The 26,605-nt window shown below is 34.1% G+C and overlaps 2 protein-coding genes across 7 annotated transcripts in view; both read right to left on the bottom strand.

Moving 5' to 3' along the window:
* The window catches only part of RABGAP1L (RAB GTPase activating protein 1 like), a 685,104-nt gene that overhangs the window by 433,118 nt on the left and 225,381 nt on the right, over positions 1-26,605 (bottom strand). The window lies entirely within an intron of this gene.
* On the bottom strand, positions 11,852-26,289 carry GPR52 (G protein-coupled receptor 52). Its single transcript, XM_073216778.1, has one exon. It carries the CDS (start codon positions 20,002-20,004, stop codon positions 18,919-18,921), a length of 1,086 nt encoding a protein of 361 aa, XP_073072879.1. The 5' UTR covers positions 20,005-26,289; the 3' UTR covers positions 11,852-18,918.

Genomic DNA, 26,605 nt, shown 5'->3' with positions numbered 1-26,605 from the left:
GCCACTGTGCTAATTTGTAACTTTGAGGGATACCCAAAAAAGCTTAATACAGATTGTCAGCCCTCTTAGCTCCTGACTAGGAATATAAGACAAATACACAGGCAAAAACCCAACTTTTGAGGATAGTTAACTTGACTAGGACACAATGTCAATGAGGTCATGGATTTAATCTGTGTATGCTAACTGGGGTGCCCTCTTCTCTAACTAAACACTGCATTCTAGAATGTCCCTGAATTCAAGGAGGGCCAAGCATTACAAGATATAAAACTAATAAGTCATCATCACTTCTGGAAAACTAATTCAGCATCATCATTTGTATTTACTTTACTGATACAAATAAGTTTACACAGAATGCACTATGTAAATTTCTTCTTAACTGAGTTTTGAGAGATTATGAACAAAGAGTAACTGATTTAAGCCTTGAAATTCAGAATCAATTTCTAGTTGATGACAGAGAGGTTAAGAAAGTAGATCAAGACAAGAAATGGTACCTTATCTCTGAGATGGGGTGCTCCTGAGCCAGGACATGTGGGTAGGTACCTGCTGACTTGAAAGATGACCTACACATTTAAATTCCGATGTCTAATTTCCTAAAATTCCATGGAGTTACTAAAAGGTTGAATAAAATAATATATATGAAGATATTTTCACAGTGTTCATCATATACTAGCTATTATAAATGTTATTTGTCTTCCCCACTAGAGACAAGTTTATTCTCTGTGCTAACAGAGACCTGAGAACCACAGCTAAATACCCAGGCAATTTCCAACTTTACTTTCAACAACCCATGTCTGCGCCTCATATTAAAAGATCAGTATTATTGATAATCTTTGAGGAATTGTGGACCACCAGGAAGATGATAAATAACTAGAGAGAAGACAAAGTTTAAGTTTTCAATAAGGAAATATGGATTTCAGAGATGGTAGGTTTGACGTTTCATTTAGTAAAATTCTAGACAGGTGGGCTTATAAGACGTAAAAAACAAAGATGTTTCCCTGTGTCCATCCCTAAGTAAAAATGGCAAAAACCTACCACTGTGTATGTGCACCTGCATTTAAAGGGTTTAAATCAGGAAAGCTCAAGACAGAATATATTTAATTTCTGTAGGGCTGACAACTCCAGCTGCTGTTTTGATACTTATTAGGCTCTTCTTCATATGAAAGGCACTACGGTAGGTGATTTATTTTCGTTATCTCATGTACCCCCAATGAAGCAGAGAACCAAGAGTCAAAGAGGTTGTTAGGTAACATACCCAGTATTACACGGATAACAAGAGACAGAATGAAAAATTAAAACCCAAATTAGCTTGACTGTGGAATTCAGGCCAAAAGACTATGTTTCACTCCCTAGCAAACACCTCATGAAATAATTGAAAATAAGAGGGAAAAAATTGGAACTAGATATTAACACTAGATAAAATGGGAACTAGATAGTAAGTAGAATTAGAGGTAGATGAGCAGCCACTCCCCAAATGTGCTAATTAAATAAAGCAAAATCCATTTGGAAGGAACCTTTTTGCTAAATTCTGCTCTTGGTACTCTTCTGTTTGTATCATTATTCCTGTCCTGAAAGATAACAGAGAAGGTATGCTGATCAAATTTGTAACAAGATTCAAAAAGATCCCATAAAACTAGAAAGAGGGTCTAGTAAGTGAGATTAAATTTTACAGGGATGACTGTAGAGTCCTGCAATTAGTTTCAATAAACTGATTTTCAACTTCAAAGTAGAAAAGATCTAGTTGAAGCATAGTTCAAAAATGGCAGGCATTAGCATGTCAGAAGCCCATCACAGACAGGCCTTTGCAAAGTGCCAAAGGCCATGTGTGTTGCTGTGGTGGAGGGCGACTAAGACATTTGGAAACCAAAGTATATGGAGAGGTAGCCTCCCATCTCCAAGCCTTCTCTATCCTACAACCTAGCTTTATTTTCTTCATGGCATTTATATCACCCAAAATTATCTTTTTTTTACTTGTCAATGTCTTAATTTGGAATACTTTTGTTTACCTCTACTTTATAAGCCCTGTTGAGAAAAGATAATTGCTCTTCTTCACCACCGTATTCCAAGTACTTCAAACAGTGACTTGCATCAATAAATATTTGCTGAATGAATGAATGAGCAAAGTACAGAGAAATAAAGATTTTTAATATGGTAAGAGAAGGAAGATAAAAGCAGTTTTCACATATCATAAGAACCAAGTCAAAAAAGGAGATGACTTACTTCTGTTTTTTTCCAGAGAGATGACATAGGATCAGATGGTGGGTATTTCAAGAAAGATTTGGGCTCACAATTAGGAAGCATCTTCTAAGTCACAGAGCTGTCCAGCAGCTGAAGAGGCCACCTTTCTAGTTATGAAAGAATTCTTAAGCGTAGGAGACTGTGTCTGTAAGTCATCCATCAGTTAACCTAAAGCTTCTATGTGTCAAAGTACATTAAGAATGTAATAAAAATATACACAAACATTGAAAGAAAGTGTTTAAATGGCTACTAAAGTAAGTAACTAAAGGCTACTTACTTTAAAAGACAGTAAAGAAAGAGTCATACAAATACGATTCCAAATGAGATGGCAAATGAGAGAGAAGGAAGTCTTTATAGTCTTTTTTTAATGAGCATTTATTAAATACAGAGCTGAAAGCTGGAAATCTAGGAAGACACTGGTACCAGTGAAATTAAGAAGAAATCAAAACAAAAAGAAATGGTCAGTTTAAGGAATAAAAGTTGGCAGTAATGAATGCCCTTAGGTATATCAGACTAGAGGACAGGTACAAGGCCAGATTTATAGAGCTCCATTTCAGAATACTTAGCAAAGGGGTAATTCAATCCCTGAGAATGGATGGGCTTTCTGTGGAAATTGAGACAACAGTAAATTAGGGACAGGGAGAACACAAAATTTCAGCTCTGTAAAGATCATTTTTAAATGTCATCCAATCATTCATTTGTCCTTGGGCAGAACTGTACTTAAATAAAACCCCAAAGGGTCATTATCTTTTATCTTCTTAAAAATCTAACAGGCATTCTTAAAAACCTCCCTGGAAAATATGTTCCAAATACTAAATGTATCTAAACTGCACTAGTGGGGATGACGATTTAATAATATGGGTAACTGTTGAACCACTGTGTTATATATTTGAAACCAGGATAAGAGTGTATATCAATGGTACTTCAATAAAAAAAAAGGTTTCTGTACTAAAATCTGACTATATTTTAAATGTAGCTATGGAATTCAAATGGTAAAATTCCTTACAGTAAATGCTATCAAATAATCACATATTAGATTATATTTTTATTTGCTTAATAGAGAAGCAAAAGAGGACTTAAACATTTTTTTCTTAGTCTTTAAAAAATTTTTAATTCAATAGATAGTGTAAGCTTAGAAAATGATATGTTGTCTCCTGACAAGTCCAAAATATCTATTTGTATTATATCAAATTGAATGCTTTCAAATGATGAAAAAAGGTTTCTACATTTCCTTAAATGCCCTGATGTTCTAAAATCAGCAGCATCTTTCTGTATCAACTTAGACATTAAATTCATGAAATTTAAATCATGAAGATTAAGTTTTTTCCAAGTTGTGTTTTGTTGTTGTAATTGTTCATTCTATTTTCAATGTTACACAATCATAAGCAAAGCTAAACATAAAAATTAAAGGAAAATTAGTTCTATAAATCGTATAACATCACTATAATTTAGCCATTTGGGAGTCTGGGACCTACAAAATTAAAACTATTATGCAATTAGTAATCAGGAGGAAAAAGGAGAGGTAAAGTTACTACGTTTCTTATCAAAATTATAAAAAAAAATGTTGTTTAGAAGAAATCAACTTTAAGTAGTCAGGTAAGGTATATTTCAAAGGAAAGTCTGCTGTTACAAAAAAATAACAGGTCTTATCTCATCAAAAAGGCCTACATTCAAAATTGTATCTATGAGCATAAAAAGAGCTGAATGACTTCCCTTGAAGTATGCTGTAGGAAATGATATCCCACCAATATCCTACATCACTTACACTACATATATATTCTAGTAAATGTCAACATAATATAATGTACAGAAAAGAGTTAACAGAGCCCGCCTGAGACTGCCTATCTTTAGAAGAGCCTCCGTGCTAGGCTGGCCCTTAGCTGGCTTCTGGGATTTTAGCTGATAAACAGTTCCCTACAATGATACAAAACTTCCCCTAAGTTGTAAGAGTCATTCATTGTGCCTGGACTGTTTGCGCAACCAAAATGGTTTATGTCAAATGTTTGCTTGCCTTCTGAGAATCTGGAATTTTGGTAGACGCTAGGCAGACAATGCATGCGTGACCAGCCTGCAGTAAAAATCCTTGAGTGCTGAGTCTCTAATGAGCTTCATTGGTACACACAGGACTTCCCACTGCTGTCACAACTTGCTGGAGGAATTAAGTGTGTATGTGTGCTCCACTGGGAAAGGACTCTCAGAAGCTCCTGTCTAGTTAACCTTTGCTAAATTTACTTTATAATCCTTTTGCTGTAATAAATCTTAGCTGTGAGTATGACTGTATGTTACATCTTATGAGTCCTTCCAACATATCACCAAACCTGGGGGCAGTCTTAGCAATCCTTAGCAAAGATACTTCAAAAGTGATTTTTAAACATCAGTTATCTGGATTTATACATTAATGATGTTTACCACATTTGCAGATTGCAAAACTTTAATGAATATATTGGAAGATACAAAGAAGTTTCAAAAGGCTGGGACAACTGAGTCAACTCTAATATGATGAAATTTAAGGGGGGTAAGATAAAGATAAGGTCTAAAACTGTGTTTTAAGAAAACACGAACTATTGTACATGTAGGGAGAAGGAACATACAATTAAACAGGTATGAAAAAGACTAAGGGATTTATTGAAAATAAGTCTAATATGTTAAATGGTAAGATATAACTACCAAAGATACCTAATTTACTTCTGTGCTGAATAAACAGCAGTATGGCATATACAAACCAAGGGAAAATGATAATCCATTCTCCTCTGCCATTGGTTATACCATATAGAGAACATTATACTCAGCTCTGACCACCATATAAACAGGGATATATTAGAGCACATTCAGAGAAAGCTGGCTATCAGCTTAATAGTTTATAAGGAATGGTTCAAGACTCAGAGAAGACTGGAGATAGAAACAGTGGTTCTACAATGTATACAGAAGGTTCTTGGGTAAAACAAAAATTTTAATTTTTTCTGGTAAGTCAGAAAGACATTCATTTCAGCTGAATATAAATAAAAATTACCCTAAGTCCAAAGCTACCCCAAAGAGTATTTGACATCCTTTAAAACACATATTTAAAGCCTACAAGTCCCCTGAATGTGGATTTTGGAAGGAAGAATTCAATTAGAGTGGATAGCTATATAAAATGACACCTATTTTGATAACTTTTCAACTCTTCTAATATGCTCTTTTGCATAGCCTCTCCATTTATAGATTACTAAATTAGCAGAGGAGAAAAGGATTTTGAAGTAATCTTCAGTCCAACCACACCATCAACTGAGTTGGAGGGGTAAGGGGAAAACACCCCAAAATACAGTTAATCCAGACAATTCAATTTAACTCAACTCAACAAATGAATAACTTAGTATACAGACGACACTTGACACTCAGCTCAGTAAATAACTGAGTAGCCACTATACACAAAGCACTCAGGAATCAGAGCCCATGAGAGAAACAAAGGGAAAATCGTTGAGTTCTCCAGAATGGTAAAGCCACTCACCCAACTGCCACTGCTCCAGTCACCACTGTGGGCACTGTACCCATGGTTCTGCGTGCCAGGGAAATTTTAAGTATCAAAACCATACATGGGGTCCTCGGTCCTTAACAGCTAAAGTCTTGATGTCCACACACAGTCCAAGGATACAGGCCTCAGAAGTCTCTGCTAAGGAAAAGGTAGTAGGGATACTACTGCTATGATAGCCGCAGAAGAATACAATGGAAGAAATGTTTGACATCTTTCTCAAACTCCAGTATATATATGTGGCTGTATGGCATACACAGTGTATAATGAAATAGGCAGTGTTGAAGATAGCACCAAGATGGGAGAACTGCATTGGCAGAATTCAATGTTAAAATAGCAAATGGTCTTAAAGCAGCAGCACAGAGCACAAAGTGAACTAATAAAAGTGAGATGATATGAGCTCAAAGACTTTTGAAATACAGAATGTGGGCACTTTGGTTTAAATGAGCCTCAGCAGATGCATCCTAGTTAAATTTTTCTTTTCTTTTCATGCAAGGAAGAAAAATACCACATAGACCCACATTAATGAAGCAACATCCGGCGGGGGGGGGAGGGAATAAAAATCAATGCCCTTTATCTACTTGTTAATGTAGAATTGCTGCTGGCAAATTTGTGGTGAAACAACATAGTTTGATAGTTGCTGGTGTGAAGATAAACTGGCTCACTCCTTTTGGAAAGCAATTTGGCAATATGTATAAATAATCTTAAAATATCTTCATACAGTTTGACTCAGTATTTCTTTTTCTTAAAAACTGTAAGAAAATAATATAAAATGGGGACAATGTTTTATTTATACAGATGTTCATTAAAAGTATGTAATAACATGAAAAAATACTTAAGATATAAACAACTACATTTTTAAAAATCCCTTACACAGAAGAAACCTTAGTCCGTAGTGGAAAACCAGAGGAGAAAAAAAAAAATGAAGAGTTGTTATAGCTAATTATACATGGGGAAGTGGAACTACGGGTGATTTATTCTCTTTTTAACCTTTCAAATATTCCCTATATTTCCTTAAGAGTAATATATTTTTAAAAATTAACAATAAAAACAACTAAAATGAAACGTGACTGAGGACAAAAAGAGGGGAAATTGGTTAATTAAAAGGGATGAGAATTAGGAGGCAGAATTTGGAGATAAATTTACAGTGATTAACTATAACTCATCCTTTTACATAATAGTGTGAAATTAAAAGGTCTTAACTATGGAAGGGCAAGTTGGTGGATATACGAAGAAACAGGCAATATCTTAACATTCAAATTATCTCTATAAGAAATCCTTTAGGGCTTCTCTAAGATCCCCCAGTCAGTCCACTGACTCTTCTGAAAAGGCAGGAAGACTGAATGATCCTCGGAGTTCTTTCATTTAAAATGAAAATAACTGAAGTTCTCCCTGAACAAACAGCCCCAGTTCCAATGAATGACATAGTTTCAACTTTTGTAAGTAGATCTGAAACAAAATTACAAACTACAAGGTAGCTTAAAAGATTACTCACTAAAAATAGTAAATCACTTAAAAAAAACAAATGGCAACATATTTAAAGTAAATCATGGCTTGATAAAATGATGAAGAGATCTAAAATACTATTTTCTCAGAAATCTTAAGCGATTTTTGAAAATATTTACATTGGTTACTATTACACTGATGGCCTTGGACCTCAAGTTTTTGTTTTTCAAGTTGCAGTAATGTTTCTCCTTTCTCCACGGGCCGTTGGTCTTCATATTTTTATTTGTATTTTCATAACAAAAAGTTTAATATATACCTCTTTGAGAAAATCAAAGAACTATATAAATACAATTACATTAAGATAACTTGGTAGATATCATGTATCAAACTCCAAAAAAAAAATACCAAATCATGGTCATAAAAACAAAATTGTTCTGTTTATTATTTGACTGAGAAAGATGTATTTGTCAGAGAATAATACTTAAAAGACAATTTTTTAGAGTTACTTTTCTACAGTGTACTCCAAATTTGTGTGCACAAAACTACACATGCATGGGAAGAAAATATCTATAGTTTAAAAGAAGAGCTAAATGTTAGTACTAATACACAGATTGACATGTTTATTTCATAAATATACATCCTAAGAAACTGTGGTGTGCCAGCATAGTTGGAGCACCACTCAGCTATAGAATACTAAGAACACAGCTATCTAATGGAATGCTAGAGCCAGAGGGGTTAGAACAAGAGAGCTAGAAAGGACCTGTCTAGACACCACCACCTTCACTCTCTTTAAAAAAGAGATAGGAGCACTTTTCAATTCCATTTTCTATACCAGATTACTTAACATTTTACTGAGTATTTACAAGACAACACTTTTGGGATACAAAGATGAGGAAGACATACTCCAGGCTTTCAAAGAATTTGCAATCTAGAGGAATTTTAAGAAATACTCCTTTGTATTTAGAAATTAAATTTTTACCAGTTAAGTTTAATGTCAGGAATTTCCAGTATAAATTATACACCTTTGTACCACTGAAAGATTAATAAACATTCCTCAACTTTTCTTGATGTAAAAAAAAAATCAAACTAATGGAAACCTGATAATTTACTATTTTTTAATATTCAGTTTTATATGAAATCATGCTACTCATTTATTTAGAGAAAATATATGATGAAGAAATCATTAAGATGTTCAGCCAGACTATATTTTCAAATGATGGCTCTCCTATCTCAGTGACTTTGAACAGTACCTAGTGCATAGAAAGCATACATAAGTGCTTGCTTTTACTCTACTGACCAAATGAAGTGTGTCTTCAATATAAACATAAAACTCACGTATTCACTTTCTCACCCATTTCACTACCCTTGTGGAAAACCAGAACTTTCTTAAAGTTTAAAACACCATTAGCTAAAATGTCTAAAACCATAAAATTCCTTTTGCTGTAGTAAACTCTTAGCCATGAGTGCAACCATATCCATCCATTTCCTAACTTCTAAATTACAAGAGCTTAATATTATATAATAATGCAGAATTATAAATTCTCCTAACTCATATACATTTTTGTTGCATACAAGTTCAGCTCCAATGCAGTTAGATTGTCTGTTCTTTAGTTTTCTTTCTTCCTGCCAATTAGAATGCTACAAAAGAAACCTGCTTATTTATGTCAATTTCTTCACACTAAAAGATTATCTTTTATTGAATAAAAGTTTCACAAATGCTTTTGAGTTTAAAGATTATATCCAATGTTATGTATTATTTTCTCCATAATTAAAAATAATGTTTGTTTATACCACATTAGCAGTTGAATAAAAAGACTAGGAAGTAAGATTCATATGCAAAGAACTTCAGCAAAATAGGAAAAAGTATAAATATAATAAGTACATTAATTAACTATAAAAGTTAAGATTAATCAATTAATTTGAAAGAGTAGGTATGTGTTTCATTTTAAGTATTCAGTTGACAAACCACTGGAATCACAGAGGAGGAATCAATATCTAGAGTGTTACCCATATGCCAGAAATTTTCCTGATTCCTGTATGAATCAGACTGAATTAAAAAGCACTCCTTCTTATGAGATCCTTAGCAATTATAAAAGCAACAACATTCTATTATTACATGTGCCATATAAAAGATATTTTAAATATCTTATATCGGGGTCAGGAAATATTTTTCTGAAAGGGCCAGATAGTAAATATATTAGGTTTTACAGTATATAAAATCTGTCACAACTACTTTGACTCTGGCATTGTAGTTAGTATGAAAGCAGCAAATGGCAACAACATAAATGAATGGGTGCAGCTATGTGTCAATAAAACTTTCTTCACAATAGTAGGCAGTGGACTTTGATCTGTCAACTCCTACCTGCTACTACATTTATCTATATGTAGCCCATAATCCCCTATTAGTCCAAATGCTCTTGGAGAACTGAAAAACTTTTTTACTTATAAATTTCATTATCTTGCACAGAATTTAGTACAGTCCCTAACACAGTTAAACAAGCTTATAAATACTTAATGAGTAAGTGATTCTATTAATAAAAATATAGGTTCATACCATACGATCAGCTTGACTGAAAGGCAGACAAGTTAAAACCTACCTGTCATAAAGATAAGCCCTCATAAAGTGAGATTCACCTGTAATCAGGTGACAAATAGGAAAAACAACTCGAAGCAGCAGTGGCCCAGAATGGTACCTGAGTTGGCAGAATGTGTCCCATGTGCAGTCTATCAAGCCACTTCAAAGTTAATATTCCTTTCCCAGTCTCAAAGCTTATACTTTACACCTAATGATTTTACACTAATCAGATTTAATCCATATAAAAGAATATTTTTTTAATAGACTGCATCCCAAAGTTACTGTTTCTCCCCACAACATTTTTGTACCACGTTGAACAATGAACATTTATTTCCTTTCCCTTCACTTTAATAATTTCTCAAATATCCTAAGGTGTCATCTGAGACTACAGCATCCAAACACATGACTACATATTTAATTTTATTCATCTTTTTAAATGCATCAATCCCTCTAATTCTCCAATCTACTGCATTGTCCCTAAGATTTTTTTTGCAATCTTTCCCTCAAATTCTGGAAATTAGAAAATCTGTCCCCTTACTGGCTTCCCACAACTTAGTAAGTTACTCTTTGGACTTAAAATTAGGGTCCATGAGTATTACAGGATAACATTTTATGCCCTGCACATAAAACACAATCAACAAATACTTATTGTCCTAACTTGTCAATATGGAATGCAAACATACTTGGATAATTCAGATTTCAGTAATTTGGATTTGCAATGATTCATCTTGGAAACCCTCTTAATGAGTACCATAAGTTAAGTAGTCATAAACTGTCATGGAAATTTTAAATATTTAAGGGAACAAGCTTTTCAAATAACTCAGTAAATTATTTTATATTCAAATGGTGCATATACTAGAAACTAAGGAAAGGCTTCACCTCAGGACATTTATAAGGCAATCCTGTGTTAGTCTAATTAGAGTACCTTTAATTTTTCTGTAACCATATTATTTCATTGAAAAAAAACTGAATTATATATTTAGAAGTTTTATTTAAAATATCATTAATTCAGACTGATCTGATTCTGAGTACTATTTTACAGACTATACACATGATATATGACTTCAATAACATTGCAAATCCATTACAAAAAACACTCAGAGCATAAAGTGCATGACAATGACGTTTCCTTTCCAAAAGGTCTAAGTGTATGATTTTGAACATTTTTCATCAGTAAGATTATAATTTTTTAAATACATGCTAGTACCATTTAATTCAGTCTATGTATTTCTTAATACTTGCAGCAGATGACTGTTATGTTTTAAAAGAGGTAAATTGTCATTACTCTCTAAGGACAAAAATTGTTTAAGAAATTTCAAAACAATGAGCAATACTGATAATACATCTCATTAAAATTTCCACCATCTCAAAATCTCACCTTCAACATACAGTTAATTTTAAGGTAATCTTTCTTACTTCATAAATTAAAATACAGAATTTCACATGGAATTTTTCTAGCATCAACTAAGTCAGTCTTCATTTTCTAATGGAGGAAGAAAAGTCAGGTCACTTGACCACCAGCCATCCATAAGTACATTATTCAAGAACGTTATCTCACAAGCAAACCTATTGCTACATAAGACATATGATCAGCAGTATGTCTAGCATGATCTTGGTAGGGTCACTGAAAAATCTTACATCAGATTTCTGCATGTGAAATGAGACAGCGCTTACTCACAGAAGCTGTTAGAATACATCTAATTCATAATGTCAAAGGCATCACACATGTTCAAAACCATTTTAAGCTTCTTCAAACTGTAACTTACAGCATTTTCTAACCATTTCTTAACCCAACATTTCATAGGAGAGGTGGGTTCTTGACTCCTTTTCCTCATGATGCATTGAATCGTTTGAACATACCCCACGTTAATATTCCAAAACTGGAACGTCATGGGTAATCTTACTGAAGAATGTTCCTTCAAATCCTAATTGTTTTTTTAATTAAAGATGTGTATCTTTATGGCAAAAGTAACTAAATACCCTTAGAATGACTACAAATTGAGAATGCAGGGATATTTTCCCCCTATGTTTATAATATGGTAAAAGCATTAAAACAAATACACACACACACACACACACACACACACACACACACACACACACACACACACACACACACACCATGTTAGCACTGGATGTCCTGGACTTCGAAATCTATGAAAGCAAATCAAGATAGAATTGTTCAGAAAATTTTAATGGTTTGTTCAATCACAAGTGTTAAATCACATTTACAACAGAGAAAGGCTGATATGTGAAGTTTGATGACTGAAAAACAGAAGCCAGGACAAAACCCATTAAGTAACATTACATTCTAAATGTGAATCTTCAAAATGTACTTCTCAAGATTTATTTCCAAATAAATATACCTGGAAATCCAGTAAAGTTTTTTAAGATCTTGTACATGTAGGAAGTTTTTTATTTAACTGCCCTGGACAATGAAGTAGGGAGTGAGATAAAACAAATCCTTAGGATGTCAAGTTTTTCCTCAAAATCTATTTGAAGAGAGAAAAAATTGAATATGTATCTATTTGTAATTTTTCATTTCAATACAAGTTACATTTTAAAATCTAATTTATGGCACAAACTTTGCACGAAAACCTATGTATATGTTATACAGTAGTTGTTTTCTTCTAAACAAGAAACTATGTTCTATTTTGAAATTGATAACGTCAAGCAATTCTAAAAACTAAATTTTGAATCACCTTTCCCTTGCCAAATGACAAATATAAGAAAAATCCAGGGGCTTAGTGCTTTTGTAACAGAGCTTGCTTTGTCTTTCTTTCTACCATGTAAGGATAAAGAGAAGTTAACTTTCTGCAATCTGAAAGGGACTGTCACCAAAACCCAATCATGCTGGCTGGCACCCTGATCTCAAACTTTCAACTTCCAGAAACATGAGAAATAAATATTTGTTATTTAAATCTAAAGGAAAAAAAGAAGAAAGAAAAGAAAAAACCCAAATATAATTCATCTTGTTAACATAGTAAAACCGGAATTTTGAGTATTTTTTTACCTCCTTCACAAATTATCTTTTAATCTTCTCCAAATCTATCATTTATAGTATCATTTTTTTAACCATTTTAGCATTTTTAATCATAACACTCCAGAAAGAGTAAATGGAATAACTGAGGAAGCTATTAGTATAAGATGTTAAGATCTAATAATAACTATTTTAAACTTCAAACTCTACTAGGATTACAAATAAATGTTTTTAAATTGTGTTTTACATAGAGAATACATATGAATACTTGTTTGTATCAAGTATAACATCAAACAAATGCACTGGTTATCTCTTCCTACCATCTGCACTGCATTCAAACATCTATTCTGAATTTTAAAGAACAGGCTATGTAACTTTATACATATTTTTTTTGTGTGGGTCTCCCAACTAAAATAATGTCACTACTTTGAATTTATAAAGTATATTTGGGCAGTTTTAACTGGCCTCATCATCACTTACACTTACTTAAGTAGAAAACATAAAAGAAAATTAAGAGTCAAAGTTCCTAAGTAAACAATGAGTGTGATATCTCTTGCATAAAGCAGCATTTTGGGAAGTTGTAGAATTTAGCAAATATTTCCATTAATAAGTTCTACCATCATGCACTCCATTTCTTGATATTTATCACCTACAAATTTTAGAAATTTAGAATCTCAAAACTAATCAGCTCCCATTTACTACAGTGAAAGTACTGATATCACATAAGCCTTTTGTGTTAGATATCTTTCAGACAGCACCTCAGATTGCTATGCAATTTATTCTCATCATCACCTTCATGGGGAATCATAGGTAAAAACAGGGCCTGGCACATCACTGTTATTAATTATCATTACGAAAAGCCACAAGAGGAAAATGCAATAAACCCAGCCTCTGATTTGTTGTACAGAGGATCTACTGAGTCTTTTCTAACTCTATTTACACATCAAACACAGAATTTTATACTAAAAAGTTATAGATCTGATCTCTGGAGATGGGGAAGTGAAAGCAGAACCTTGCCTATCTGTGGAATGCAGTTTAACACACCAACTGGACCCTATTTCCCTAATGCAAGGCCATCCTTCTGTTACATAAGATGTGAAAAATGCTAAAAGGTACCATCCGCGGTACATTAGAAAAATCTACGGTGAGTTTCAGATTCAGCAAATAACACTTCAAACTGATTGTGTTGAAGCAAAAATAAATCAAGAACATCTAGTATCATGAGAAGAAGGGTATCATATTTCTCTGAAAAATTTACCTGAAATAAAAAATATTAAAGAAGTCAGAAAATGATATAAACTATCTTCAAAAGAAAATAGTATTGAGACAAAATTAGATGTTACTCTTAAATCAACAAAAACTGTTTCATGAAATGTCAAAATATTTTTTAATAATAAAGGGAGAAATGTGGGATCCACATATAAATCAAGTATAAAAATCAAACGAATATTCATATCTGACCTGATTGTTTATAATTCATAATGCGTGATCAAAATCGAAAGTTTCTGTGATGAATGCCCTTGTACTGTTCACCATGTAAGAACTTATTTATTATGTAAGAATTCGTCCACCATGTAAGAACTTGTTCATTATGCTTCAGAAGATTGGAGACTGACGAGAATTAGGCTTGAGATGGATTAATGATTGTGCATTGAGCATTGACCCCCCCTATACAGAATTTTATTGTTGTTAACAACCATTTGATCAATAAATATGTGAGATGCCCTCTCAAAAAAAAAAATTTTTTTTAGTCAGCACTCTTTTCAATAAAACAATTTTCCCAATGATATAAGAAATAAAACCTAATTATATCACTTCTAATATTTTAAAAGACAACCACTTTTACTATTAAAGTTATGAGTGTTTTAGATTAAAGAACAAAACTAGCACTAGATAAAACTTTCATTTACAAGAGACACTAAAAAAAGAGAATCTTTTCTTTCCTCTTTCTCAGCACTTTGCCTTCCTCAATGTATATACATTTAGTTATAGAGAATGCTGTATTCTATGTATCCTTCTTAATTCTAAAAGTTTTGCTCGGGGAAAAAAAGCAGCTGTCAGAACCTATACATCAGTATATTGCATTAACTCAGTAACGTAAGACCCCGTGCATTGCAATGGTGCTTCCCAACATCAGTGATGTTATGCTTCATGTGTTATACTAGCAAATTCCCCACATCTTTATCTTCCTTATCTATTTCTCACATACTTGAGTATTTTTCAGGTCTAATGATTGGCATCCAGGTTGGAGAAAGAGGAAAGTCCTTTAAGGCAACAGATATATTTATTTCTAAACTTATATAATTAATGACATGTGAAGACTGAATCTGCTTATTAATCTTTGTTTCTTGCAGGTAACACATATATGACAAAAATACCTTAATTTCTATTTAGTAAATGAGGAAAACTAAAATGCAAAGACAAATGGCAAGACATTCCTGAACAATCCTTTCCTACCACTGCCGACCTGATGAAAGAAAAATGTTTACCATATTTAATACAATAAAGTAAGGAGGTAGGTTAACCTCAAATCATTCCAACACTGGCTTGCTGGATATCTTTAATCTCAAAGACGTCTTCATGAATAACTATACCTGGGAAATGAGCTTTCAGAAATTATGGAAGTTTTCTATTTTTAAAGACATCTGAGTTTTAGCTGAAATCTGAGTTCAAAAAGACTTGGGGGAACAATACTATTTTAGAAAATTCTAATACTCCATGGATTAAATCTGTTATAAAATACTGAATCTGAATTATTGATCTTTAAATTGTGATGGCAATAAATATGGCAGCCACAAAGGTAATAAGACAGCAGTTACCACATTCTGAACATTTCCTACGTGCCAGGAGCTGTGCTGAGCATGAGCACATAGACTCCATCATCTCATTTAGCCCTTAAATCCAGCCTAACAGGAAGGTACAAGTCTCTGGATTTTACTGATGAGAAAACTGAAGACTCAGAACATTGAGGATCTTATCCAGGGCCAGTTTACGAAGGCCAGGATTTTAGCACAGGTTTCACACAGTAATAGGTTATAAAGCTTTCCAACACTATGTAACGTTAGAACCAACTTCACAGATAATAAGCTTTAGTAACAGACTACATTATTGTTTGGCTGTCATTTGTAACCAAATTGGATAATTATCATAAAATTCAACATAATGATGAGAACAATGACTATGCTTTCTATTCTTAAAACACATTAATCTAAAAAAAAGAGTAGTTTCAAAATAACTATTATCTCATTACATAAACACGTATTAAAAAATGTCAAAACAAAGTTAAGTGGCTTGCCCTGAAGTCACACATGAAACATTATAATAAATGAAGAATCTAAACCTAGAACTTACTTAATAGAGGCTTCCTTATCAGCCTTCAGCAAAGCATTCCTGTTCTACTCTTCTTCAAAAAACACTTTTTTGCAGTAACAAATTTATAGAGATTTGAATATTCAATGAAAACTTAACAAAAATGAACAAAAGTAATGTCCAGGAAATGCCATGTCCCAGGGTTTTGGTCTGATTACAGAGTAAACTGGCAAGTTTGGGCTTATCAGATTGTTGTTTTAATAAAAGAGAGTTGTAAGACCAAGGAAAAGAATACAAGACAAGAACTGAAGCAAAAGATTTAGGTGAGAAAAAAAAACTCAGAGAAATTTTGTAGGGAAAAGTTACAGTCAGAGGTACAAAGATTTGAAGGTGTATGGAGAAAAAAAATGGCAGTGTGATACAGTGGTCAAGTGTACAAGCTTTGGCCCCAGCCCAGCTGAGTGTGAATGACCCTCTGCCATTGACTGAGTGACCTTGCATAAATCACCTTTGTTTAGTTTCCTCATCTCTAAGGTGGAAATAATAACAGTACCTACTTGTCTCAAAGGGCTGCAGTGAGAATTAAATGTTATAATTTATGTAAAACTTAACACAGTGCCTGGCACATCACTGTTATTAATTATCATGAGGAAAAGCCAGATGAAGAAAATGCAATAAACCCAGCCTCTGATTTGTTGTGCAGAGGATCTATTGAGTCTTTTCTAACTCTATTTACACATCAAACTAAAGGAAATCAAAATCTGACTCCTAAATAATACATGTAATTTTGAAAGGTCTGTATATGATAACTGAAAAGTTAGTAATATGTTTCCTTGAACTTCATTTGCCCAGAACTGGTCTGAACTTAGAAGGCACAATTCAACTTATCTAAGATGCCACTTACAAACAGGGAAAAATAACTATTATAAACAACCCAAACCACAGAAATGTGAAACAATTAAATTTTGATCCCCAAATAAGTAAACTCTTGTTCTAAGTAAATGTTTTATTAAACTGAAGCAAGTCTGATTTTGATATATAGAATATTATTTTATTCTTTATTTTAAACCTTTCTTACATGTTTAAAAATACACATGGGATCATAACAACCTCAATAAAATGATGACATTTCTACTGAAGGACCTCTGAAGTCAAACCAGCAGTGTACAAACATGATTGGCTTCCAATATGAAGAATCATAGGCACATTTCATTAAATGCATTTCATAAAACAAATCAAAAATGCTGAGAAGAAAAATACTCAGTAATTTGATATAAATTTTAAAATATATGTCAGGCAGGAAACTTATGGTAAAAAAGTAAGATTTAGATGTTTTACCACTCACACCTGCTTCATTACTAATTCCCCAAACACCATTCTGCTACATCTAAATCCCTGACAATTTATTACACAATTCCATTTAGCACACTAAAAAATAAGTTAATCTCTGAATTTGAAAACAGATCATTACAAAAGACAATACTAACAGCTCTTACCTGTATTTAATAATTAAGTATATTATATTCTCAGTAGCACTAAAAATGCAGCTTGGTATAATATATCTAAATAACAACTATTTTCTCTTAAAAGAAGTTTTTGTATATTTTTCTCCAATGTTGATGATTAGGCAACATTGATCTATATATTGTGCTAAGAAAACATTAGGCACAGATCACATAATATAACTTACATTTTCTTTGCTGTAAAAATACAGTATGTGCAAATGCGTATCACACAAATGACTAGTGGACACAATGGTCAGCTTTGTAGAACACCAAAAAAGGTTAACATTTTGCTCTTAAAAAGAAAGAAAAAAGGACCCACCAAGTAGCTTGAAGAGCTATCCTTCACTTCTGGGTGAGTACTCTGCATCTGCATTAGAAGTATTTGTGGATATTCTTGAAAAAATGACAGCAACAAAAAAAACTAGCAAAAAAGACATGACATGAGCTAATTTAAAAAGAACCCAGTAAAAATATTTCCAAAAGCCATTAAACATATTTAACACAATATCTCAAACAGGCTATGGATTGCTTTGCTGGAAGCAATAAATTCTTAAACATCATGATTGCTTTATGTAGTAGATTCTTTCATTAGCTAAGACACTTCAGGATTAAGGTACCAAAGGATGCAGACCAAAAAAAAATGGAAAGAAAAAAAATAGGCTGTTAGGAAGGGGGTGGGGAAGCATAATTTTATCTAGAAGAAACAAAAACACTGCTTCTTTTTGTTCATTGCAGAAAATTTGTGCTGCAGATACTATAAAAACACAAGGAAAGGGTTGTGTGGTAGGTAGTAAAATACAACTCTTAACTATGCTTCCTCCCTGGAGAGACCACTTAGGGGTTGCAGATTTGTGTGTTTTAAAAGTATACTTTGATGCAAATGATTATACTTTGCCACATATATAATATGTAGCATTTTTCTATAAAGAGAAATTTACATAATTTCTGCAACACAAAGAGAGTGAGTGAGAGAGTCAGAGACAGACAGAATGAGAGACAAAGACAGAGGAGAGAATTCAGTCGGACAGAGAGAGAGAGAGAGAGAGAGAGAGAGCACGCCAAGGGGCTGTGCTCATGTCCTGTGGAAGATCTGAGATACTTTTTTCCTCCTCAGTGCTTAATTTCTTGTTACTCCACATGTATACTCACACAATAATTATCTCAGGAGATTATCCTCTATACATCCTTTTTTTTAGATTTTTTCCCATGACAAAAGGAGAGAGAAAAAGAAACTTTTAGTCCCTTCATCTCACAGTCAACTATTCAAATAAATATTTCTCTAGTGGCAAATTTCCAGACAAATCAAGAGTATGATCCAAAACCACCGTCAGATTACATTTGATTTACTGTGTAGTTCTCTTCAAATGGAGCAAGAGTTAGCCCGTTTCCTAGGTTTGGGGTCTCGTGCTTCCTGACCCTTCACACACATACAAGATGTGCACATTGTCTCAGACAGTCTTCGGAGGCCCAGCCGGAAAACACTGTTGGAAAGGCTGTATATTACACAGTTACAAAAACTGTTACTTATAGCAAGCCAGGTTGTCAGGAAGGACAGTGTTGGATTGTCCAAAACCCGGGAGCTTTCTAGAAGAAAGTAAATGATATAGGGGAGCCACAGCATGTAAAACACACTGGTTATCCGAAACAGAACCATGGCATAGCGACGGTCAGGGCTGTGTCCAGTCTCTCCAGAGGCATCCACCTCGTGGCTAGGGAACCGGGCCCTCCGCTCATTTATCTCTTTGGTGTGCTGACGGCAAATTTTGAAAATGTGGAAGTAAGTGAAGCAGACAACAAAGGCAGCAGGCGCATACAGCAAACAAACAATAAAGCCAGTAAAGTAAGCACTGGTAAGCCAGGAGGTGGCACACCATTCAAAAATGTCACCGTGGTAACCAGGTTTCCCCCAACCAAAAAAAGAAGGCAAGAAAATTAGGCAAGAGTAGATCCATATTAAAATAATGCAGATTCTCAGGCGGCAAGGGGTGACCAGTTGATTGTAGGAAAGAGGCTTGGTTATTGCAAGATAACGATCCACACTTATACAGGCCAGACATGCCATGGAAACACTTTTTAGGACGGAGATGATATATCCAAAAACCTGGCAAGTCAGTGACTCGTGGACACCTGTGGAGTAGTGGAGAAGTGAGAGAGTAGGAACCAAGCAGCTAACTCCAACAAAAAGATCAGCATATGCCATCGTCTGAATGAAATAGCTGGTAGTATAATGGTGTAAAAGTGGAGCACAGTGAAAGACAAAGATGACTGTTAAATTCCCAGCAATGATGAGAAACGTCAGCAAGACAATAACAACTGTCTCAAAGATGCAGACATCCACTGTACTGTAGTGGCCAAAGCCAAGTGGGCAGGAGTGACGTTCAGACACATTCACAACGCCACTGCTCATGTTCAAGATGCTCCATTCAGTCCACCTGGATTCATTCATGGCTTGTAGTTAAGGGACCTGCAGCCCTGGCTACAGCAGGCAGTTGCCCTGCCCGGCATCTGTTAAACTGTGCCCATGAATGTCTCAGCATCAGTTTCGGTGGACAGCAGCAGAGCTTCTGTCGGGGCTGAGCATCCCAGAGAGCACTAAAGCCTCTTCATCAGCCTCAGTGCAGCGGTGACACACCTCAGCTTTGGGCGGGGAGGGTGGGGCATAAGCTAGACGGAAGGTGAAAAAAGGTCACTGATTAGCTTCTTCCAGGGTTCCCACACAACTTTTTGCAGACACAAAGGACACAAGGCAATTCTAGAGAATATGGATTTCTTACTATCTTGCACTATGAAAAATTAAATCTGTAAAAAGAAAAAGAAATCAATTGCCAAGGGAAGAAAAGCTTTTGTAAGCTGTTTGTTCTCAGAAAAGTAGTTTCTTAGGGATCAACCAGAAAAAAATGAGAAAAGAAAAAGTCTTAAATTGTCTCAGGTTTCTTGTTTCAACTATCATCAGAGGTAGACTCATATTTTAGAACTTGAATTAAGATCTCAGATTTGGTTGAAAAGCTAAGAAAAAGTTCATAGTGGCAAAGAGTGTCTTTGGGATCAGTTCAGAGTTTGATGCTGGTGGGTCAACTTTATGATCCATTACTCTCTCATTTCTTTAAAATGCAAGACAAGCCCCAAGTAAGGTTAATTCCAAAAGACTCATCTTTATTTAAGCACAAAGGAACAGAACAAAGGTAACAGACTCCAGACTGCCCTATAACTCTCATGAGAAAAAAGCATATTTACAGTAGGGAAGATAATATGCAATATATTAACACCTAAAAAAAATGATAAACTTCTGAATTTTTAATTCTGCATGCATTTTTTAAGCATTCCAATGAAAACAGTTTTAGTCCATTACAGTTCAGTTACTGGTGCAACCACCAGCAATGTAATACGTACTTCTTCCTTTTCAAAAGCAAAATAAATCACTTTTGCAACTAATTTTGCCATCAATAACTGAAAATAACTTTATCTGATATGCCACCTTCCTTATGTAATGAAGCATGATCACAAAATATATAGCTTAAAATTATTTCTCATCTGTGCAATCACACCTATATCTAGTATACATATATAGACATAGATGTAAATACATATGAAATTGAGACAAAAGAAACTTCCCTATATACTCTGAGCTTATGTGACTAGAAATGCTGCCATTATTTATTACTTAAGTATTTCTAGTAAGCTTCATAGTCTATGTTTCTGTATCTTTTCTATTTTCATTAGGTGATTAACACATTAAATCATTACTTTAACTAAATCTTCCAAAAATGGAAAATTACCTTGTTTGTTATATTTGCCGTTATACAGCAGCCATATGTTAAGAAAATGACTCTTCTATTTCTGTATTCTATTTTGAGCAAGTGCTCAATTAATGCAGGGGCCATTAGGTAGGTTATAAGACGGTCTTGTTTTAAAATACCTCTAAAGCATCAAGATGAGTTTAAATCCTAGAGTTTGAAATACTGAAAGGCTGGCAGGATAAAATCCATCCAAAAGGCTTCCAAGGTCATTCTGGTATCAGGTTAACATTTGTCAAAAGTCTTTTTTGAAGTACAGGTATTTCAGAGAGTCTCTTGTCAGTCTTTGTTGCATACCTTCTGAAGAAATTACGTGCTTTAGAAATAAAACATTTCCTTCAGGAACAATGCAGCAGCTTAATAGAAAGCATTCTTCTGAAAGTTATTTTCTCATGCACCATCAAGTCATTCAGGCAAGTCCTTCTTTTGTAATAGCCACAAGATATTCCTCCTTGTACATTCCTAGTTTCACTTATCACAAAACAGTTTTCTCGTTACAGGAATAAGGCAGTGCTTCTCACCTACATCCACTCTTATCAGCTGGTAGGCTGGGCTGCTTGATTCATAAGTCCGATTTACTGGGATGCAGTTACCAGGATGCTGTCAGTATAATTCTTCACAATCTCACAGTATCACTGTCTCCACCTGAGCTGAAGCCCTGCTCCTCCTCCTCATCCTGAGCTGATGCAGAAGAACTCACCATCAGAAAGGTGACTCGGTCCTCCTGCCCCAATCAACAGCACAGCCAATGGCTACTGCAGCTGAAACTGTCACTAGGTAACAGTTGCCAGGCACATGCAGGCTTATAGACTTACACGGCAAGCTCCGATCAAGATTGACAAAAGAGGACAATGGAACTGGCCGATTCTTATAACATAAAAATGGCATGTATGGATTTCTAGAGGTATTCTCCTTATAGCATTTGTAAAGATCATTTCCCATGGACAGGACAGACAAAGCAACTGGGATACACCTTTAAGCCCAATAGAGAAACTACGACAAGGCATTATGACACTAAAAAGTCAGCAGTAATCTAATGCTCACTGGCAAAAAAAACTTATTAATTATTAAAAATCAGCTAAGCCTTCATGAACTCAAATGATTTAGCTATAATTTTTACTCTTTCAAAAAACAGTTATAGTTCTGATCAGAAGTTAAGTCATGTCATAATCTCTCCAAACTTTGCCACACCCACACTAAATTGCTGAATTTGATGTATTTAACAGTACAAAGCAAGCATTGGAACTAACACCTCTCTACTCAAATTTAGGGAAATATTAAGGTCAAATACAACCCCAGAAAAGTAGGCATTAGAAATAAACAGAGTAATTTTTTAGTCCATTCTTTGGTCTAACATGAAAAAGAGATGAAGAACTTTGTAGTTCAGTACGTGGGCTACCCATACCCAAGTTAGAAAAAAGCAAATTAAGCTCATTTATTTGATGAAAGTTAAAAACATTTCTACTTATTTTAACTTACTGTAGGCAAATACTCACTATTTTAAGCATATTTCTTACAGTAATAACACTTTTGTTAAAAGTAACTTAGAACTACTTTATAAATTTTTTCAGAATTTTATCAGGAAAATTAAGGTGAAAATAGAGGATTATTAACATTTACTGAGCACATTCCATGCACCAAGCATTATGCTATGTGCTTTTTTTCTCTCTTTAATACCTTAAATCTCTATGAAGTAGGTATCCATCGTGACTGTTTCCAAAGGAAGAAGTGGGTACTAAAGAAGGTAAATAAAATTGACCTACTATTACAGACTCATGAAACCAGGATTAAAACGGGTCAGAACTGTCACTCTTAACACCCACACTGATGAGCCCCTTCTTCCTTCCCTCTCCTTTCCACTGATGGCTGCCAGTCAGGAAATGTCAAAATAATTATTTAGGATTTCAAATAAGGATTTCTAAAAAAAAACAGAAAACCCTCTTCTTTCCTCCATGGTGAACTCTTTCATGAAAACCACGTTATTGTTCAAATCTTCAGAGATTTAGGTGAAATACAGATGGGAAGCACATTTTTCATTAGCAGAAAAATTTATAAAATAAGAATAACAATCTTAGAGCATGTACCATGTTGACATTTAAAGTAAATATTTATATTTCATATAAAAAGGCTAGAAAGTCCTAAAAGCATTTTGACTTTTAGGGATTCCTAAAAGCATGACAGTCAAACAAGATTGGATTTAACTAACATTCTCTTTTACAATAATAATACATATTCAAAATAAAAATCACACTAGATAAATATTCATGAATGTAGACAGGCCCCTCATTCCCTAAGAAGGAGAGTTAAATACTAAGCTTTACTACAAAACCATTGAAAAACAAAATGCTATCTATTTATTAAAGCTACCTCAAGTCACCAAAATCTAAACACATCATTTTACAAGTACAGACTTCACATATTTTGTTAAAAGTTTTGAGTTGTACTACACCTAAAATCAGGGAAATGGCATTAAAAAAAACCTCATTTAGTAAAATTCAAATACTAGATTGCTTTACTTGACACATTTATTTTCAAAAAACCACCACTGGCAGGGAGTTGGGTCTAAGAACACTCAGAATACAATCCATATTGTTCATGCTTCCCTAGGCAGATAGTAATAGGAGAGGGAGGGTTCACAAAGCAGTGCCACTGATCCACAAAGCTTCCATCTTTCCTTCCACCAACTTCCAAGAAGCTGCTAGATTTTCTCCTTTTTAGAAACTGAGTCCCTTTTCTTCCTTTCCATTCTTTTTTCTGATCTGATTATAATAAGGACTAATTTATAATGTGAAACTCTAATAACAGAAGAGCATTACTATCATATATTTACACAGCTCATTACATCAAGCATTCTTTGCTTTTATAGCAAGCATAATTCTCTTCATTTTAGGTGTCATTAGATGTTTTATTTTTGCCACCCTTATTACAATTGTTATCAACCACCCCCTCTCTTTTCAACTGATGAATGCTAGTCAGGAAATCTCTAAGAGGGATCATTGTTGGGATTATTTCAGAATTACTTCTAACGGCTAAAACTGTAACTTCGAGATGATACACTACGGGTGTTTGAATTTGTATTTATACTGCAAATGTGTTTTACACATTCTTTTATACATATCAATATTTCATTATTAAACATTTAAGCAATCTGAGCAGCTACTCAATGGGACCTAAACAACAAAGCAAGAGAGGGGATACTGGCCATCAGTGGTAAATACAGTAAATGAATGGCAGTGATCAACAAATCGAACTACACAACCAATACGACATCCTAAAAAGTAAACAAATATAGGATGAAATAAAAGTTTTTAAAATATATTTTTAAAGGTACAAAAAGTGATGAATTTGGAATTTATCTGTTTCTTCAACTACTCCTCTCATCTGTTAACTTTTCCCCATCTGTACCACCACTACCCTAAGCAAGCTGGCATCATCTTGTGTGAACTACTGCAGTGGCTTCCAATGTGGTCTTGTTGTCTGTGGCCTTTCTTCAATCCACTATGCAGAAAACAGAATATTCTTTCCGAAATGCAAACCAGATGATATCCCTCCCCTGTTTAAAATACCTCAGTGGTTTCACACTGCCCTTAGGATAAATTCCTAAAAGGTCTTTAAAATCTGGTCTCCCTACACCTATCCAATCTTACTTCTCTTCTATATTGTCTAGGATTACCTAAACTGGCTCCACCTCCCCCCACTCCATCCATCCCCCAAGTCCCACATTTACCTGCTGCTCCCTATTTCCTCATGATAGCTGTACCTCATGCTTGTTAAGCCATGACACTCATTTAGTTAATTCAAATGTAGTCTTTAATGTTTCAGTGCAAACACCACTTCCTCTGGGACACCTTCCTTTAACTCTCAGATCAGACAATATACCGCACTTTCACAGTGTGTCTATTACATACAATTTTGTCTTCCAGACTAGACTGTACGCCCCATGAAGGTAGCAACATCTGTTTTGTTGCTCATTATAGCTCAAGTGCCTAAAATACAGTGATGGGCATGGAATAGGAGCTGAACAAAAAAGTGTTTAATATAATTTTAATATGAGGAGTATAAAAATAGCTTTAAGAGTCTACAAAAAAAAAGCAGAAATACACATAACCAGTTTTTTTGTGAAGCTCAGAATAGACAAGGTTCCCTTATATAACACACAAGCTTCACAAGAAAGCTATAAAATATATCACCAAATTAAGGGGAAAATAATTAGCCTTCTAGTATATTCAAATTAAGGGTGATATTATTCATTGTACCTCTACCTAAGCCAAATTCAATATGAATATTTGACTGGTGCACTGAAAATCATATCTAGCAAGTGGTAATGATTTATTTACTTATCATTTTAAGAATGACAAATGCTGCAAAATGCAGTATCAGGGTCTTTTAAATGTACTATTAAATGTAGTATCAAAGCAATTTGGTCTAAATGCTAAGGAAAAAACAAACCTCTGAAGAGACACATAATGCAATCCACTGGTTTAGTGACCTCTCACAGGCAGAAAACAAGTTTATATTGTTGACTTCATTATGTAGCAAGTTACTAACAATTAAAAATATTTAACAATATTAAGTTAGTGGCACTACAGGAGAAAACTTCCTCAACCTGAAAAAGACACACTGTGGGAAACCCTAGAGCTAACATGACATTTAATGGTGAAAGAGTAAGTCCTTTGTCCTTAAGTGTCCTTAAGACTTAAGCAAAGGTGTATGCTTCTACCACTTCTATGCACATTATGCTGGATATCCCAGCCTGTATAATAGACAAGAAAAAGAAATAGTTAAGCTATGCCAGAAAAGGAAAACATGATTGTATACATAAGTAATAGGTTTAAAAATCTACCCAAAAGCCCATTAGAAATAATGACTACAGAATACAAGGTCAGGATATAAAATACCTTGTCAAAATACAAGGCTGATATAGAAAAATCATTGCATTTTTATATATTTGCAACAAACAATAGTAAATGAAATTTAAAAACAATAAACCATTTATTTTTGGTTTACTGACTAAAGAAACAGAAAATACGGATAAATTTAACGAAAGATGTGTAAGACCTCTACCTGAAAACTAAAAGACGTCATTGAGAAAAATTAAAAGGTCCTCAGTAAATGTAGAGACATATCACCTTAATGGATTAGAAGACTCAATAATGTTAAGAATTCTCAAATTGATTTATAGATTTATTGCAATTTCAATTAAAATCCAAGCAGGTTTTCTATAGAACTAACAAGTTGACTATAAAATTTATA

Source organism: Manis javanica, chromosome 11, assembly GCF_040802235.1.
Source record: "Manis javanica isolate MJ-LG chromosome 11, MJ_LKY, whole genome shotgun sequence".
NCBI lineage: Eukaryota > Metazoa > Chordata > Mammalia > Pholidota > Manidae > Manis > Manis javanica.
Note: the sequence above shows the minus strand (reverse complement) of the source record. Positions and strands in the feature narration are given on the sequence as shown.

Bases quoted from the DNA above. Each gene is read 5' to 3' on its own strand.
- GPR52 (XM_073216778.1), bottom strand. From the start codon at position 20,004: ATGAATGAATCCAGGTGGACTGAATGGAGCATCTTGAACATGAGCAGT.